At 41.7% G+C, this 16,880-nt stretch overlaps 1 protein-coding gene across 4 annotated transcripts in view; it reads left to right on the forward strand.

The window, feature by feature from the left end:
- The window catches only part of LOC109956460 (protein FAM19A5-like), a 31,578-nt gene extending 16,457 nt beyond the window's left edge, over window positions 1-15,121 (forward strand). Inside the window, exons 3-5 of one of the 4 annotated variants that reach the window (XR_002274406.1) lie at window positions 3,672-3,799; window positions 3,887-4,025; window positions 4,108-4,595. Coding sequence is in view for 3 of the 4 variants with exons in the window: in XM_020593595.1 (XP_020449251.1) it covers window positions 3,672-3,799; window positions 11,037-11,093 (185 nt within the window). In the remaining variant the exon portion in view is untranslated. Of the gene's footprint in view, window positions 1-3,671; window positions 3,800-3,886; window positions 4,596-11,036; window positions 12,428-13,892 lie in introns of those variants that run through there. The other 3 variants (XM_020593596.1, XM_020593595.1, XM_020593594.1) reach the window with 3 other exon arrangements.
- The last annotated feature ends 1,759 nt before the right edge of the window (window positions 15,122-16,880 follow it).

The raw sequence follows: 16,880 nt of genomic DNA on the forward strand, positions 1-16,880 counted from the left end.
AGGAGCTGTGATTACATATTGTCCTCTCAGGAAAAAAAAACCAGGGTTTCCTGCTGCTTTGCTTTTGAAAACCTTTCATCAGGTCTCAGGGGGAATCTGAGGGGCCACAAAGCTACACCTCTGAGCCACAGGTAGAGAGGCGGTAAAATGTTTCCATACAAATCAAACCTGAAAATGGGAGGAACTGGATAAAAAAATTCCCACTTATTCCAGCACTGGATGCTCACACATACTCCAAGATGGTGCATACTGACATTGTAATAACACCAGATGAATGGCCTAGATTAGCTGTGTTAGTAGCATCTTTTGTGCAGTTCATTACACAAACATAGAGTGGACAGCGCCTTAAATGATCTGAATGTATTGGTATTGGATTTTATGTTGATGCATTTACCAGGGACGGAACAATCGCAGCCACTTTTTATTGACATTTGTAGTTATTTTCACCAAGTGTGCAGTATCATGTATATTGGAAATTCACAATATGTCTGACCCTTTGTGATGTAAATGATATGATATGAAGTCTAGGTAGCCTAGTATTAGCTTCTAAGTCCATTTTTTACAGCTAGTCTCTATGTCCACAAGCTGTATGTTAAGCTGGCCTTAAACTGTAAAAGGCTGTAAAAGAATGGTCCTTATAGGCCGAGTCTCAGTTCGGGGGCCACATCCTTCAGAGGACATGGTCTATGAAGGTATGGCCTGTGGTCCATCATCTGCTAACAGGATGTCTTCATGACCAGCTTGTTAGATAACATGACATAACATGTCCCCCCCTTCTGACTATGGATAATACTAGATATTCCCTTTTACACTATAATTTATACATTTCAGCCTAAACTTATTTTCAAAATAAAATCCTTTTTAATAAACTAAGGAGTAGTATTTCCTCATTCTGGAGAAGCTTTCTCTCCATTATGTGCAGCTGTGCGAGAATTTAATTAAGTATCGTGGCTGAGAGGAGCTGCTGTTGTTCAGTGGGAAATTGGTTTGATAATTGGAGGCTCACAATCACACCACTGCTGTGCCACTCAAGAGGGAGGACTGATTACCTGGTTATGTATTACAGGCCTTTCATTTCCTTCATCTTTCCCAGGGCTGTGCTCGGGTTGTAATTTTGTATCAGGAATGAGTGAGGCTGCAGCGATGGGTCAGTAAAGTGTCACCCAAACAGCAGGAAATCCCTGCGAGTGAAGAAATTATTTTTAAATAGCAAAGTAGACAGGGTGATTGGCTGGACAGACAGTGTGTGTCAACATGTGTCTGTGTGTCAGCATTCATTTGGAAGCTCAGTGTACAAGTTAAATAATGTCTAACCATTATTTGGCCCCAAAGAGGGGGGTGTCAGGCCATGCTGTCATCAACTTTCAGAGCCCCACAATAAGTACCACCATTTTCCAGACCTAACCTACCCTGAACACAAAGCATCCTGAACCCCGTCCTCACCCAGGCAGAGAGCAGATATGTGGCTCAGGTCCAGCTGGCTTTGTGCTTCATTGTATTGTATCCTGTTGCATCGCATCTTCTAATATTATGTTAAGTTAAAACATACACACATATTTAAAAATTCTTTGCACTTCACTTGACACAGATTTCTTCTTACATCTTTTATGCTGCAATTATAATTCATTTCAAATGTGTGAAACTCTTGGTAGATAGGCTCTGTGAGACAAATCACTGTTCTCATTCAGGTATCGAGTTTTAAAAACAGTCCCATCAACACCTACTGTTTTCATATCCGTTTCATATTTTATATCTGATATCTTAATTTTGTTAATCATAACAATCATATGACAGAACTGACATAAGAATCCTGACAGCGAGCTTCAGATCATCACATATATTGTCTTCAGGAAAAGCTGTTGTGATTAGTTGCTTTTATGTTTGATGCTTCCTCTTCATATCTTTCCTGTCTATAATGAGGTGCATCACTTTCTTCTGTGACTCTCCCTCTGAGACCGGCAACCATCTTTAATGAGATGTTGTTAATTACTGTCAGATGTTTCTCCTTCTGAATGCATTACCCGTATATTCTTTACCTAGTTGTGCCACACAGTATAATCCAGAATCATAACAAAATTTGCTTCATCACTCTGACCTTTGGCCTCCTCGGTACTAACTGGTAGTAACTGTGATTATCTAGAGAGTCGACATCTGTCCCACAATCCCTCAGGTAAAGAGAACAGTTTTACACAGTGGAGACACGACTTCCCACTCAAAAATGGGTGTCGGACAGGGTTGCTGGGTTATTTCAGTATTGTCTTAAAGGGTCATTCCACAATTTAACACACAAGCTTCAGATTAGTGTGTTGCAGTACTCATCCTGTGAATCTGTGGCTCTGGAGGCCCAGACACGACAGAATCATAACGAAACGCCTGCATCACAAACTGTAGGTGTGGAACATGGGTGTTTACCAGGCAGGGGGTGGCTCACATATCCAGTAGCATTATGGGAAATGTTGGATCCAGTGTTTTTGGAGCTTGAGCCAGATTAAAAGTCAGGATATTTCACCTCTCACTCCCCTTATCGTGATTCCGTTTGTTTCGTGTTAGCTGTTTCCTGCTCAGTTACAGTCCACAACCCAGGATACTCCTCCCCCTCCTCTTCATCACCCCCTCCTCTGGCCTCTGTGGGCCAATCAGGGAGCTACGATATGCAGATGCGATTGTGAGAATGTCCTATTTCTTTATAAATAGCTGAGTATATGATGAAAGGGAGGTGTGTAAAGAGAAGCTGTTCTCTGATGTTGGCTGTTGATTTTACTTCAGTTCACTCATAGTGTATTCCATTTTCTGGGGAGATTTCAAGAATAAACCTGTAATTTCCAGAGAATAAAGTTATAACTTTAAAGAAAAGACAATGGGGACAAACCAGTTAGAAAGACAAACGTTGTACATTTATGGGAATAAAGTTAAAATTTTGTTATATTTTGATAATGAAAATAAAATGTTTTAATGAAACAAAAATAAAGTTATTATTTCTGTGCAAAGTAATGTTTAGGGATAAAGATACATACAATTTTAAAAAATATTTTCAAAATAAAGTCACATTTTAAGCTGAAATGTCCCGCTGTTAGAATCCAATTGTATTATACAATTTTATTTTTAAGTGCTTTAAAGAAATATAAATGTTTTCTTTTGATATAAAATTGTTTGTTCATAAGAAACAGTATCAATATTACCACGTTGTAATCATAACATTACAGTCTCCATAAAAGTTTTGCCTTTTTCAAGAAACATAGTTTTATTCTCAAAATTTTCTAAAAACTGCCCTGACAATAACACTCTGTGATATTGTCGTTTCTTTTTTGTCTGTTTTTCCATCTCATTTTAGTTGTTTAGTTCACTGATGCAGGTGAATAAATGACTTTACATTATACAGGAATAGTAATCGATATAAATACTGGATAATAATGTCGTAACAGTTCAATGAAAATGTCAAGCTATGAGAAAAGTGGATGATAAGAGAGAACAGTAAGAGGTCAGTGGAGGGGCTGTAAATCATTTATCTGACATTATATTATTTAGTAACAGCAACAAACACTGAAATCTATTGATAATACAGTGAAAGTGGAGAAGTGGGTCACTCAGCACTGAGTCTGAGTGATGTATTCAAGTGAAAATGGAGATGAAACTAATAAACTCACCTGTTTCCTCTCCATGTTTGTCCTCAGTTCATATCATCAGGAGTCGACAGTGGTGTGAGATGACTCCGTGTTTGGACGAGGAAGGATGTGATCTCCTGGTTAATCGGTCGGGCTGGACCTGCACGCAACCGGGAGGCCGAGTCAAAACCACCACGGTGAGAATCTGAGCCTGTTCATCTGTGACTGTTGTGTGCATTGTTGCTCACGTATGAGCACTTATCAAATAACTTGGTTTCCTACAGGAACAGCCTCCTGATGGGTCCCGGGGCCTGTGCCCTCGCTCTGTGATCCATCTGTAGCTCAGACCCTCATTACAGAAATGTACTTTGTGTTTGTGTTTTTGGTCAGATGCGTGCCTGTTATGTCCAACTCGCCAGCGCAGTAAGTGAATGTTAATTCTGGCTCATGGTGACAAAGGCACCATCTTTTCTTAATAAGGCATTTTTATTTTGATGATCCACAGATGGAGTAAAACTCACCAGGAGTAAAACGCTCCTGATACAAGTCTGTTTCTACAACCGCCACACATGTGACTGTGAGCTAAATGTTCATGTGCTTTCTTCCTGTTTCACACCACACTCATAGAAACCTAAAAATTAAGTGTGGGAACAATCAGAAATAATACTGAGAAAATGACAAATGTTTTTAAAAAATCAGAAGAATACTTAAAGTTGGAAATGTTCTTTAGTTGGTGCCCTTCATTATTTCCTTCTCGCCCTCTGTGTGTTTAGTTCCAATCAACAATCTAATTTTAACATCAGTTTCTAATAACATAATAACATCTTCTAACGAGGACGCTGCTGGCCCTTATTAAAACAACAGCCTGTGTGCGCGGGTTGATTGAATAATTGCTACCCATGAGTCTTCCCTCCTCCGCCTGTCACTCTTCACAGAAGCTGATTAGCAGCAGTTCTTCAAAAGCCTCTTGACATCAGATATTCATCACATCAACCAAACCTCAATCAAGATTTGTTAAGTTTTAAAACAGCTTTTCATCATCTTTGAATTCTTTGTGATTCTCTGAATAACTGAGGACCGTTGGCCCGACGAGGCTGATTCTCTGCATCAGCAGCGTTTAGGTCATGTGAGTGGACCTTCAGTCAAGACTCTCTTCTTTGAAGTTCCTAGAACTGAAACACCTACTGGAATAGTCAATTATCAGAATATTATTTGGTAACAATTTTGATAATAATGTCAATCAAGTCATTTATGAGGCAAAACCTCAGGCTCCAGTTTCTCCTGTGATTTGGTGCATCATCATCCGGTCATCATCTGGTCATCATCCGCCGAATTTCTTTGGGTTTTTGACTGTTGGTATGATCAAACAAGATATTAGTAGACGACCTGGACTCTGTGATGGGCATTTCTCACTGTCTGCAGATATTTTATATTCAAAAAAACTGGACAGTCAATAATAATAAAACTGGATGGCAGTCTGTGTCCTACACAAGCTCACAGGTTAAAAACTGGATTAGAAATTTTGTCATGTTTATACACAGACAAGAAATCAACTTTCTCCAGGGGAACTCTAGGTGGGGAATTGGGTTTCTCTAATCCTCTGCCGATCACTGAAGTCAGGTTTCTAGTTTACATGTAACCTAAGAAAGGAGATTACTGCAGAAAGACGACGGAACCTGGGCGTCTGCTGTCGGCACTAAGAGCTTCCTCTGAGTGTCTGTAAGCTGACGGGCAGAGCCTGCACCAAAACACCGACCCTACTCCGTTTTTCCAGGCTGCGTTCTAGTTGGTCACTCTGAGACCAGTCCATCCTCTGTGTAACAGAGCCTGTCAAATCGCAGCTGAGTGTTACAGCTCAGAATGGTTCAAATCCTCCTCCTCCGTCTGGAGTGAGAGGTTTGTCCTCCGCTGGGAACTTGTTGTTTTAAAGATGGACAGCAGAGTCAGATCACTGGAGCGTTGCCTCTCGGCCTCCTGGGGACACAGACAGACAGAAACACTGCGGCAGCACTTCAGGCCACCTTAAATCTAACACATTTGGCGTCTTTTGTTCTTTTAGTGTTGTTCATTCTCCACTTACAGAAAAACAAATTATTTTATCTTAAGAAAGGTGTGATATTGTTTTTAATGGTTCATTTACTGTACCTTCCTTTTTAAAACTCTTTTTGTGAAATATATTTTTTTGTTTTTCACCAGTTAAAACCTTTACCACCTTGGAAGTTTCACTTTGTTTTACAACTCTGAATCAAAGCAGATTTAATGAGGCTTTTTACACAGTTGTATCCCCATGTTAAAGGGAGCAATTAAAGGTTATCATCAGTTAGGGGTTGTTCTCAGGACAAAAGGTGATAGAAAAATGGCTTAATTACCAGAGCCTCCATGCACATAGCCATGAGTAATTCTCTTAAAATCCCTTATTTAAATGAAAAGTTCATTTTGATTCAGTGAAGATAATAAAAACATTTAAGGCATAAATGATCCTAGAATAGGCCTGACGGTGCGATATAATGAAGGAATGGTGATTTTATCTTCCTCTAAACCCTGGATCCTGACTCTAACTGAAAGCTGGGGATGCTGGGAGAGGAAATCCCACCCTCTGAGCTCGTCCTCCAGCTGATGAACTTCTCCCCAGGCTCTGGCACGCAGCAGCACTTCAACATCATTAGGTCGAAAGATGGCGGCGTGTTGTTCTGTCTGCCACCTCTGGCTCAGCACCGAATATAGTAGATAACAAAATCTGCTTTTTTAAAGGAGCATCACATTAACAAGCTCCTCTGCTAATGAAGGACAGCGGATCTGATTGCCTCTCTGTAAAGCAAATTAAATTAGAGAGACACAGCGGTGGAGCGGGCGAACCACCGCGGAACTCCGCTGTTTACTCCAGGAGAGGAGTCAGCGTTCATTAAAAGCCAGAAAGAAAGGAGGAACAAATGATGGTCTTAGCCTTGAGGAGGCTTACAGGCTTACAGGGATCCACTGTTTAAGAACATGTCCTTGCTTTTATCCTGAACATCTCTCAAAGGTTGACCCACACTTTTCTATTTTTATAGACCTTTATTCAGACGGCAGGAGGTGGACTACACAGAGTGTCCACAGACAAATGTTCAGTTTGGCATAAATGTAGAAAAGCGTTTCCAAAAATAAACAGATGAGTAATGACTATTCACTGGGGTTTAGTAAATCTTGGACAGATTATGGCACAATGGGCCCCTGAGCACAGACACATGAGGCCCCTACCTCTCCTACACTTCACAGATTGGTCAGCTACATGTGGTCAGTCTGTCTTCTCGTGGTTGTTTTGTGTCTCTTTCTAGCCCTTTTTTGTTAATTTTTACTTCTTTTGCACCTCACTGTGGTCGTTTTGCATGTATTTATACTTGCTTTGGGACAAATTTTAGTGACTTTGCCTCTGTTGTAGTCATTCTTCTACATTTTAGTAGTCATTTTGCTGTGTATGGGGTCATTGTCAGTCTTTTTTAACGGTTTTGTAACTCTTTGTAGCTGTTTTTCTTGTTTTGTGTTTTTCTGTAGTCATTTGATAGACTTTCGTTGCCCAATAGGCCTGTTCAGTAACCCATCCACCCATCCATTAAATCTGTAATAAATTCAACACAACTAAGTGAGCTAAGTAAAATGACATCGTCAGAGCATTGTCTCATTTTTTCTTTAATTAATACCAGACTACGAGGAAACAACTGTAAAATAAAGTGCTGCCAGCGAAGATGAAGCAGATTCCAGTGATGCAGGATGAGGCCATTTAGTCGTGTGTGTTAACCTGCTCCAGGTGCAGCATCTCTCACAGTAGATAAAGATACAAATAGAACCGTTTCTTCTTAGCGATTTCAAAGTTTATTAAAACAGTTTCACACTCACCTGTGCTTTGGTGCCGGACTGTGATCCCTCAGGAGGATTTTAAACATCTATAGGCTGTGGGGATATTAAAAATGGCCTCATAGCTCGCTTTAATATTTGAAGAAGCTGCAGGGTTACAATATTAATGAGATGATTTCTGGGTTGTTTTTACTTGGGAAGTGAAATAAATAGAAACAGAGCTCATTCTTTCTCACAACCAGCCACGATTCATCAGAAAGCAATTACACTGTTTTCCAGTTTACTCCCAGCTGCAGTGTTTATCATGGAAACAGCAGATAACACACACACACACACACACACACACACACACACACACACACTGGTAACTGAACGCTTTGTTGTTGTGTAATTTAAACTGATGTATGACTGACAACATGGCAAAGCTCATTTCTGTCATCTGATTGTTGTCTGTTTGGGCTTTTGTATTTTATATACTTTGTCTCAATTATGGTTTCTCACTTGAAAACGTGGACTCCTTTATACATCGCTCAGTCCGCTGTTCCAGAAAGACTCACAAAGACCAAACTGACCCAAATCACCTACAAATAGATTCAAATCAACCACAAAGAAACACAGAACAACAACAAAGACACACACATAAACAGAATAACTGCCAGGAGACACAAAATTCTGTTGAATTCTGGTTTATTTGTATAGAGCCAGTTCACAACAACAACAATCTCAGAGCACCTTACATAGCAAGGTCAAGACCTTACAGTATTAAAGGAAAACCAAAGAAAAAACCCTTCAGCGAACACTTGATGAACACAACTCCAGAAAGACACAAAAATACTACAAAGACATACAAAATGACTACAAATAAATGCAGAATGACCCAAAAGGGAAACACAACAACTGCACAGTCACCAAACTAGTGCAAAAACACAACATGTGAAGAATTACCACAAAGAGTTGCAAAAGACCACAGTGACTACAAACTAATGCAAAACAACCACAAAGAGTCATAAAAATGCTACAAAGCAATTACAAGGAGACACAAAATGAAGACGGCCACTGCCGAGATATTTAGGAACAATAGTTTGAGGCCTTTTACAAGTGTGTGTGGAAATGTCTTAGTTTTATACATATCAAAGCTGAACCAAACAGAGATCCAGTAAATTATCCAGACAGATTCAATTCTGTCAGTGGGACTGGGAGACAACTTATCTTTCATCTGCTATTTGATACTGCTTGGTCCACAACTATGATATTGATCAATTATTGATCTGATGTGAATTATGCTGAAGTGGAAGTAACAACAGGGCGGCACAGCGGCGCAGTGGTTAGTGCTACGTTATGTTATTTGACCTTGTGTTACATTATGCATTGTGCCCCTTGGGGTGCGGCATGGTGGTGCAGTGGTTAGCGCTGTCACCTCACAGCGAGAAGTTTCCTGTGCGTAGTCTGCATGTTCTCCCTGTGCCTGCGTGGGTTCTCTCCTGGTGCTCCGGCTTCCTCCCACAGTCCAAAGACATGCAGCTTAGGTTGACTGGAGACTCTAAACTGCCTGTAGGAGTGAGTGTAGGTGTCTCTCTAAGTGTCAGCCCTGTGACGAACTGGCAACCCGTCCAGGGTGGACCCCGCCTCTCGCCCAGTGTCAGCTGAGATTGGCTCCGGCCCCCCCAGTCCTTGTTAGGATAAGCACTATAGATAATGGATGGATGGAAGCAACAGCAGCGTCCACACGTGTTAGTGTTTGGAGCTTAATGAAGGTGGATATGTAGCCAACTGGAACGCAGATCCCTCCTCCACTGCTACCTCAGAGTGTTTACAGGGAGATTTCAGTCAAATTGACAGAAAACAAGGCAAGGATGTGCTGCAGCTGTCATCTCTCCTGTTCTACAAAAACAATTTACAGGGTATTCTCTTTCTGAATTTGCATCACACTCAAAGATAATAGTTGTCTTCTCCAAGGAGAATAGAATTTCTGTCTGACTGAGCATACTGTCATTTGCTTCTCTGTCTTTTTCTCCTGGTGTGACTGAAAATGAATTCAAAGTACCTCTGCAGGTGTCAGCCACATAGGAGGCTTCTCCACACAAAGACACAGAAACATACTGTGCAGACAAGTCAGACACTGTATCCTAGGACAGTTACGCTGTGGAAGAACAAAAAAAGAACTTTCCAGGTGCAGCGAGCACAAATGAGATCTGCCTGATTATACCTTGATGATGGCAAATTACACGCCTGCTCCACTGACTGTAATGTTCATATATGACTGTTGGGGGATGAAATGTTGCAGCTGCTCAGCAGGTTCAATCCCTCCAGTTCTATCTGAAGACACCTGTTCATCTCAGACTCAGGTTGTTCCAACTCGCAGCACTTCATCTTAAGTTCTGGCGAAGATTCCAAAATGTCCAAAGGACACAAACCTGTCAGGCTGAAGGAGACACAACAAACATGTTTTATTAACTGTAAAGCTGCCTAAAGGATGCAGTCTTATTTTCCACAAATCCCTTAAAACTGAAGACAGCTTTTGTTAGTTATTAGTTTTTTGTTAGTTTCCAGGATGCGATTGATTTTGCTCCAAAACAGAACCACTAAGAAATAGCTTCAAGATATACTGGATAAAAATGCTTCGCTTCTTTGTTCATGTAAGATCTCCAGCATTCACTGAGGGTGGAACAGGATTTCTTTTAGGCAGAGGTATAGAAATAGAAAATAACATTTTCCAGCTTTCCAGTACTGATTAACTATCTCATACACTGATAAACACACAACAACCAAATAATAACACATTAAAACATTTCTTGGACACATTAGTGTTTCATTTATTTCACTAAATTAAATTAAATAACAAAATTAAACCTCTCTGTGCTGAAGGACTTTCCCCTCACATGTCAGCACAGCTTTTCACACACTAAAGTTAAACACAAATAGCTCTGACTGAAACAACTGGCTGAACCTCACCGATGACACGATAACCAAAACACCTGGATGTCACGAGGTGATCTCACTTCCTGGCTCCTGTTGTTGGTTTCACATGACCTGCTGTGACCACACAGTTTAATCTTGCACTCTGATTGGCTCTCACTAAAGCCTGACAGCCCAGTGGGGTCAATTATAGTAAGAGGATGAGAACGAAACACCTGTCATGCGTCGCTTCCTCATTCTCCCACTGGGAGGGAGTTTTTAATTCACAGCCAGGTGTTTAAACAAACAGAAAAAAGAACCGAAGGTAAACACAAGAAACAACCAGAGATTCACAGAAAACAGTCAGTGGACGGGTCTCTTAATGTGGAGGACGAAAAATGACTGAAGAAAATGAATCAGTGTTCACAAAATCAGAAATGAATAAATAAATGGTTACACAAATAGAAGAATAAGTGTTGAAATAAATAAGCAAATGCATAAATAAAAAATATAGCAATCAATGCATAAAAATTATAAATAAATTATTGCACATGTAAAAGAAATATGCCCATAAAATAAATAGATACAGAAAAAGTGTGTGATTAAATGAATATGTCATCCTCCTCTTACTTTCATGGCCTTCCTTTGTCTGTTTTCTCACCATCACTACCTGCCCCACCCCTGCTTCTCCTCTTTATGTGCCTTTAGGTTCTTCTGTCTAGTTGCCAGTTTGGGCACGTTTGGACCGCAGGAGGCTTTTCATAGACCTGTTCATAGAACTGATGGACCCTCTTTTTTGTGTGTCTGCACCGCAGGAACTGAGAATGATAATAGGCCATTTGGAGGGACTGTTTTAGCTCCTTCTTCAGGGGAGGTACGCTCCAAGCACAGTAGGAACCATGAGTTACGTACATGTACATTTAAAAAAATAAAACATGTTAGTCGTGTAAACAACAGCGATCAATAGCCATCACCAACACGAGGAGCTGCAGTCTGCCTATGAAGCCTCTGTAGAGGGTTACTGGCTCCTAATGTTAATCGCTAACACTTGGCTTAATATAACTTTACTTCAGTGTTCCGACTGGCGGAGCGAATGCAAACAGGAAAAAGCCCATGAAGGTGTGTAGCTCCTGGGGGTGCTCCCCATTTGGGTAGTCTCTAGAACTAAGTCCCCAGAACTGTTTGGCCTGAAAGTGCCTATTGGCTCAGCTTGGTTCACATTATGACCTCTAGGCCAGTGCCCATTCATGTTTTTGTCTTTGTGCTGACCTCACACACTCATGGCCTTTTGCCATGTGCTCTTCCTGAAGCAACCATTTCCTGTTTGGTCTCTGCACTTGGGTTCTATTCACAACAGCCTGACAGTGAGTTGCTTAATGAATTTGGGCCGTGAGGTTAGTGTATCACAGCAGCAGCATTTTTTCTGCAAAGACTCTTCACATGTGCTGTGACTGCAGGAGTTTAAGTAGCATTTGAAATGTTCCAAACGCACCCTCAAGTCCATGTTTAATCAGCTGTGAGCAGATGAGTGTTTAGGGACAGTGTGAATGTTGATACTGTTTCAGAGTGATGTATGGTTCTCGATGTAATCCAGCTCATCTTTGTCCGACTCCTACGGCTTTTTAAGGATTCCGGCTGCAGTCAAACATGTGGGACATGAATAATTCAGAGGTGAGCGGCTCATGGATGCTGCTGCCACTGCTGCTTCTCCTTCATGTGAATCTTCACCTGGAAGCAATTACAAAGAGCTCTGCCTTCACTGGGACAGACAGAAAGTGGCCCCACTCGTCCCCAGAGCATCTTGTTTTTAATCAGTCCCAGAGTCTTCAGGAGAACGTGTCCACTCTGTGAGATACAAAAGCTGCATCTTGGGTGGAGCTGCTGTCACATGAGAGTGTGGTGTAGTGCAGCCTCAGAAAGACCAAAGGTTATGAATCATTCAGCTAAAATATTATTTTATCAGTTGCAGCTCCATTAATAAATCATAACACTCTAAAATGTTATTCTTCTTGTAAACAAACCTCATGAAAAGCTTGTGTCCAAAACCTGATAAACCCATGGATGATAAGTGAAACGAAACCCAACCAGCAGCATCACTGATCAATCAGCTGATCATCGTCCTGATGATCTGATTGATCTGTTTGGCCCCAGAATGTCAGACACTGGGAAAAGTGCCACTGTGACTCTCCAGAGCCAAAGGTGGCGTCTCCACACGTCTTGTTGTGTCCAACCAACAGATCCACAGAGACTCAGCTGATTCTCATGTCTGACAAAGAAAAGCATCAGCTCCTCACATTAAAGAAGGTGGAACCAGAACATGTCGGTGACTGTTGCTTCTAAATAGCTGAGGTTCATTTTCTACCAGTGAACTGACTCATGGCTGCAGCTGTAGGTCACTGAATGGCTTCATGAGGACGACACAGTGGGTCGGACACAGCGGGTCGGACACAATGAGGGGATCTGGTCTGGAAGGAGGAGGTTTCATCCTGCGACAGAGGAGACCTGACATCGCTCTGGAGACTCGGCCCTGACGAGGCCTCGCTGGTCTATATTCTGGTTTGTGCTTTAGTTTGTCACCCAGCTGTATGTTCTTGCTCTGTGCCCTCAAGCTCCTTTGTTAACTATTAAAACACATCAGTGACCCACACTGCTGCACTTCATTTTCATGAACACACACTGTATTTCTTTTTGACTCAGTCCCACATACACCGTCCTGCTGCTGGAAATACTCAGTAGAGACCAAATGGGGATTAATCTGCTGCTATAAATAGTCCCCAACACAGGCACTACCTTGTTCCCTCCTCCCCCTGTATCTCTAACATGCAAAGACATGTTGTTCTATAAATTCCACTCTTGTCAGTGACTCTGTGCTAATTGGATGAAGGACTGTGTGGGTTTTTAATTCTGTGGTTTGTGTGAGGCTCATTTCCTCTAATGAAGTCCAGCAGAGTGGCTCGGTCGAGACACTCGCTGACACCAGCTAGAAGGAAAACATTAAGCTGAGGATTCAAACTGAGCCGCTGTGGAGGAGTTTCAGCTCGACAGACTTCACCTGACAACTTCATCTTCATGCTTTTATGTGAATTATTTTATATATTTCATTAGAGAAGCTCTTTTCTTAATGAACAGATGCACAGTGTTCTAAGTAAGACTTCGCTTTATCAACATTAACTGCACTTAAGCTAATGAGCACAACCAGAATTACACACAACATGCACAACATTCGGTTTTATTTGATATTGTTGCTGTCTTTTGTGTTTCTGGTGCTTTTATTTTAACCTGTGAAGTTTACTGGGATCCCTGCGCTAAACTAGTTTTCACTGAGCATATTGGGCATTCATTTGTTCCCATGTATTCTGAAAGTTGAGAGTAACAATGAATAGTGTCTACTGTAGATGTCCCAAGTCAATCCTGAAGACTGGTATTGGAGCAGACACAGTCATGTTTTATTTTTATACTTATTGTTTTACCAAGTCCAAACACACTTCACATAGAGAGTTTTCTCCATGGCGGCCTCAGACGCTCCGCCTCCATCCTAATGCTGCTTTTCTTTCTGCTGTCCAGGTCTCCTGACAGCGGCGGTGAGGACAGATGTTCCCCAGAGACATACTGGTTCCCATTGTCCATCGCCCGTCATTGTCAAGCGGAGCATCTGCTGCCGCCACAGCTGCTGACAACCAATCATCAGCCGTTTTCAGAGCCACAGGGCGAGGCGTCAGCGCTTCCTGCTTCATACATGGGTGAACTATGGAAACTGCAGCTGGAGCTTCTTTCAAGGACAAAATGGACAAAATTATTATTTTCCAGCTTTGAAAATCAGAGTTAGCAGCTGGGTTGATTTCTTTTGTTTGGCACAGACCAAAGATGAACAGAGCCAGCGATGAGACATTTTTAGGGGACAGGACTTTCAGAAGCCCCCACAAAACCATATCCATGTAACAAAATGAACACATTGTGATAAGTGTCTTAACTGAGCAAAGCAACATTGTATGATTAATGATAAAACATGTATGAGGAGCAGTGAAGCTGTTGGTGTTTCTGTTGTGCTGAACATCAGTCTGGTGGAGAAGGCAGAAAATCACACTGAGCGGTTTTATGATAAGAACATAAAACTTTGTTGACTTTTATCAGATGTATTTGAACAGAAGCAGCCTAGGAAATCTCAGTAAATCAGAGCACACAATCACCACTAAATCACCCTCAGACAATTACATTTATCATAAACTCAACTTTCTCTTCTCTGCGGGATGTTATTTTAAACATGAAAACTGTTTTGCATAGTCTGACTAAAGTGTCTTTTAAACCCAGTCAAGGTAGTTTTATTTATACAACTATGTATGTTACAAGTCAGGTGGTAGCAAACGAACTGATGAATAAGATGGTGAAGCTGAATGATACAGTCACAGCATAAAACAACAGCTAGATGACTGATATGATCAAAATATGGCAGTGTGCTGCTGCCACCATGAGAACAAAAAATGCACAGTGTTTCTTTTGTAATGAGAAAGTGTTCTCTTTATAACAAGATTGTTCTCTTTAAAACAAGAAAATATTTGGGTGGGGCTAGGTAAAATGTATGTGTCATGACCATAAACTCATGATTATTACCGTGAACAGGACTTGAAAGTCCAAGCTGGCTACTTAACAAACTAATAAACACAATATAAATCTTCATATCTATATCATCTCTAAATAGTTTCCAGAAAATAACAGATAAACTAATTAAAACAACCTAATTTGAGATCCAATATTCCAAAATAAGTCTCCACAAAAACATCTAATTACCTTTATGAACCACACACCACAATTTACTCAGAAACTTAGGAAACTTAGTTGTTTTACAATTAATTTGTTATTGTGCTTAAAGCTGCTGTGGGATGGTGTTGACGAGACAGAGGGTGAGGTGCACTCCAGCTCATTGTGAATCCATATTCTGACACTAAATCCATGAACAATAATTACGCATAGGTGAACAAAATTAAACATGAATGTAGACAATGTGCAATGATAAATAAATACACCCTGCACACGTCCTGAAGGCCTCCAAAGGGAGGCGCCCTGGAGGCATGCTGATAAGATTCCTGAACCACCTCGACTGGCTTCTTTAGATGTGAAGGACCAGTGGCTCTACTCCGAGCCCCTTCTGGATGTCCGAACTCCACACCCTGTCTCTAAGGCCAAGTCCGGTCACCCTGCAAAGGAAACTCATTTTAGCCACTTGCATTTGTGATCTTATTCTTTCTGTCACTACCCACAGCTTGTGACCATAGGTGAGGGTTGGATAAATGGACTGGTAAATTGAGAGCTTTGCTCAGCTCCTTCTTCACCATGATGGTCTGGTACAAAGTCTGCATTACTGCTGATGCTGCCCCTATCCGCCTGTCAATCTCACACTCGATTTACCCTCACTCATGAACAAGACCTCGAGATACTTAAACTCCTTCACTTGAGGCAGCAACTCACTCCCAACCCAGAGGGAACAGTCCACCATTTTCCACCAGAGCACCATGGCCTCAGACTTGGAGGTGCTAACTCTCATCCCCATCACTTCACACTCGGCTGCAAACTGCCCCAGTGCATGCTGGAGGTCATGAAGCCAGCCAAACCACATCATCAGTGAATAGCAGAGATGAAATTTTGTGGTCTCCAAACCAGACGTTCTCCTCCCCCCATCTGTACCATGAGATCTTGTCCATTAAAATCACAAACTGGATCAGTTACAACCCTGACAAAAGCCAACACTAACTGGGAATGTGTTTGACTATACGGACACAGCTCTCACTCTGTTTATACTAGGAATGGATGGCTCGTACCAACGATACCTGGTACTCCATACTTCCGAAGTACCCCCCACCAGATCCCACGAGGGACCCTGTCATAGGCCTTCTCCAAGTCCACAAAGCATATGTAGTCTGGATGGGCAATCTCCCAAGATCCCTCCAGTATTCTTGCAAGAGTAAAGAGTTGTTCCTCCTGAATCTGAGGTTCGACAATCAGTTGGAGCCTCCTTTCCAGCACCCTGGCATTGGATTTCTCAAGGAGGCTGAGTAGTGTGTGAAAAATGGGAACCACCACCCAAGTCTGTCAGTCCTCAGGCACTGTCCCTGTCCTTTCCTAGCTACAACATAAACTACAGATGCCTGGTTGGGACAAACTGTACAAACTGCAGCCTCTGGTCAGAAGCTAACATTAGCTGGCTAACAGTAAATGTGTCAGTCCAGTAGAAAGCTCTGTTTAATGTTGATGTGGCACAAAGCACTGATGTTAGACAAAGCTCCAGTTCCTCCCAAATTAAAATCACATTAATTCAACACAAAGGTAAAATCCTGGCCCTGCTAGGTGGCAAACAGGTTAGCTTTAGATGCGAACACATCCAGAAGGAAGAACCCCGCATCTGGATCCAGTCTGAGTCCTCTGTCTGCTTTTAACCCTCTCCTTGTCAAACAGCCAAACCCATGTTAACCCTGGTTGTTGCTCTTTCTTTGTCCCACTCTCTCTGTGCAAAAGATGCCACCTCTTGATTCTGGCAGCTGCTGGTTCAGACTTTTAGCT

Source organism: Monopterus albus, unplaced genomic scaffold, assembly GCF_001952655.1.
Source record: "Monopterus albus unplaced genomic scaffold, M_albus_1.0 scaffold19.1, whole genome shotgun sequence".
Classification (NCBI taxonomy): Eukaryota; Metazoa; Chordata; class Actinopteri; order Synbranchiformes; family Synbranchidae; genus Monopterus; species Monopterus albus.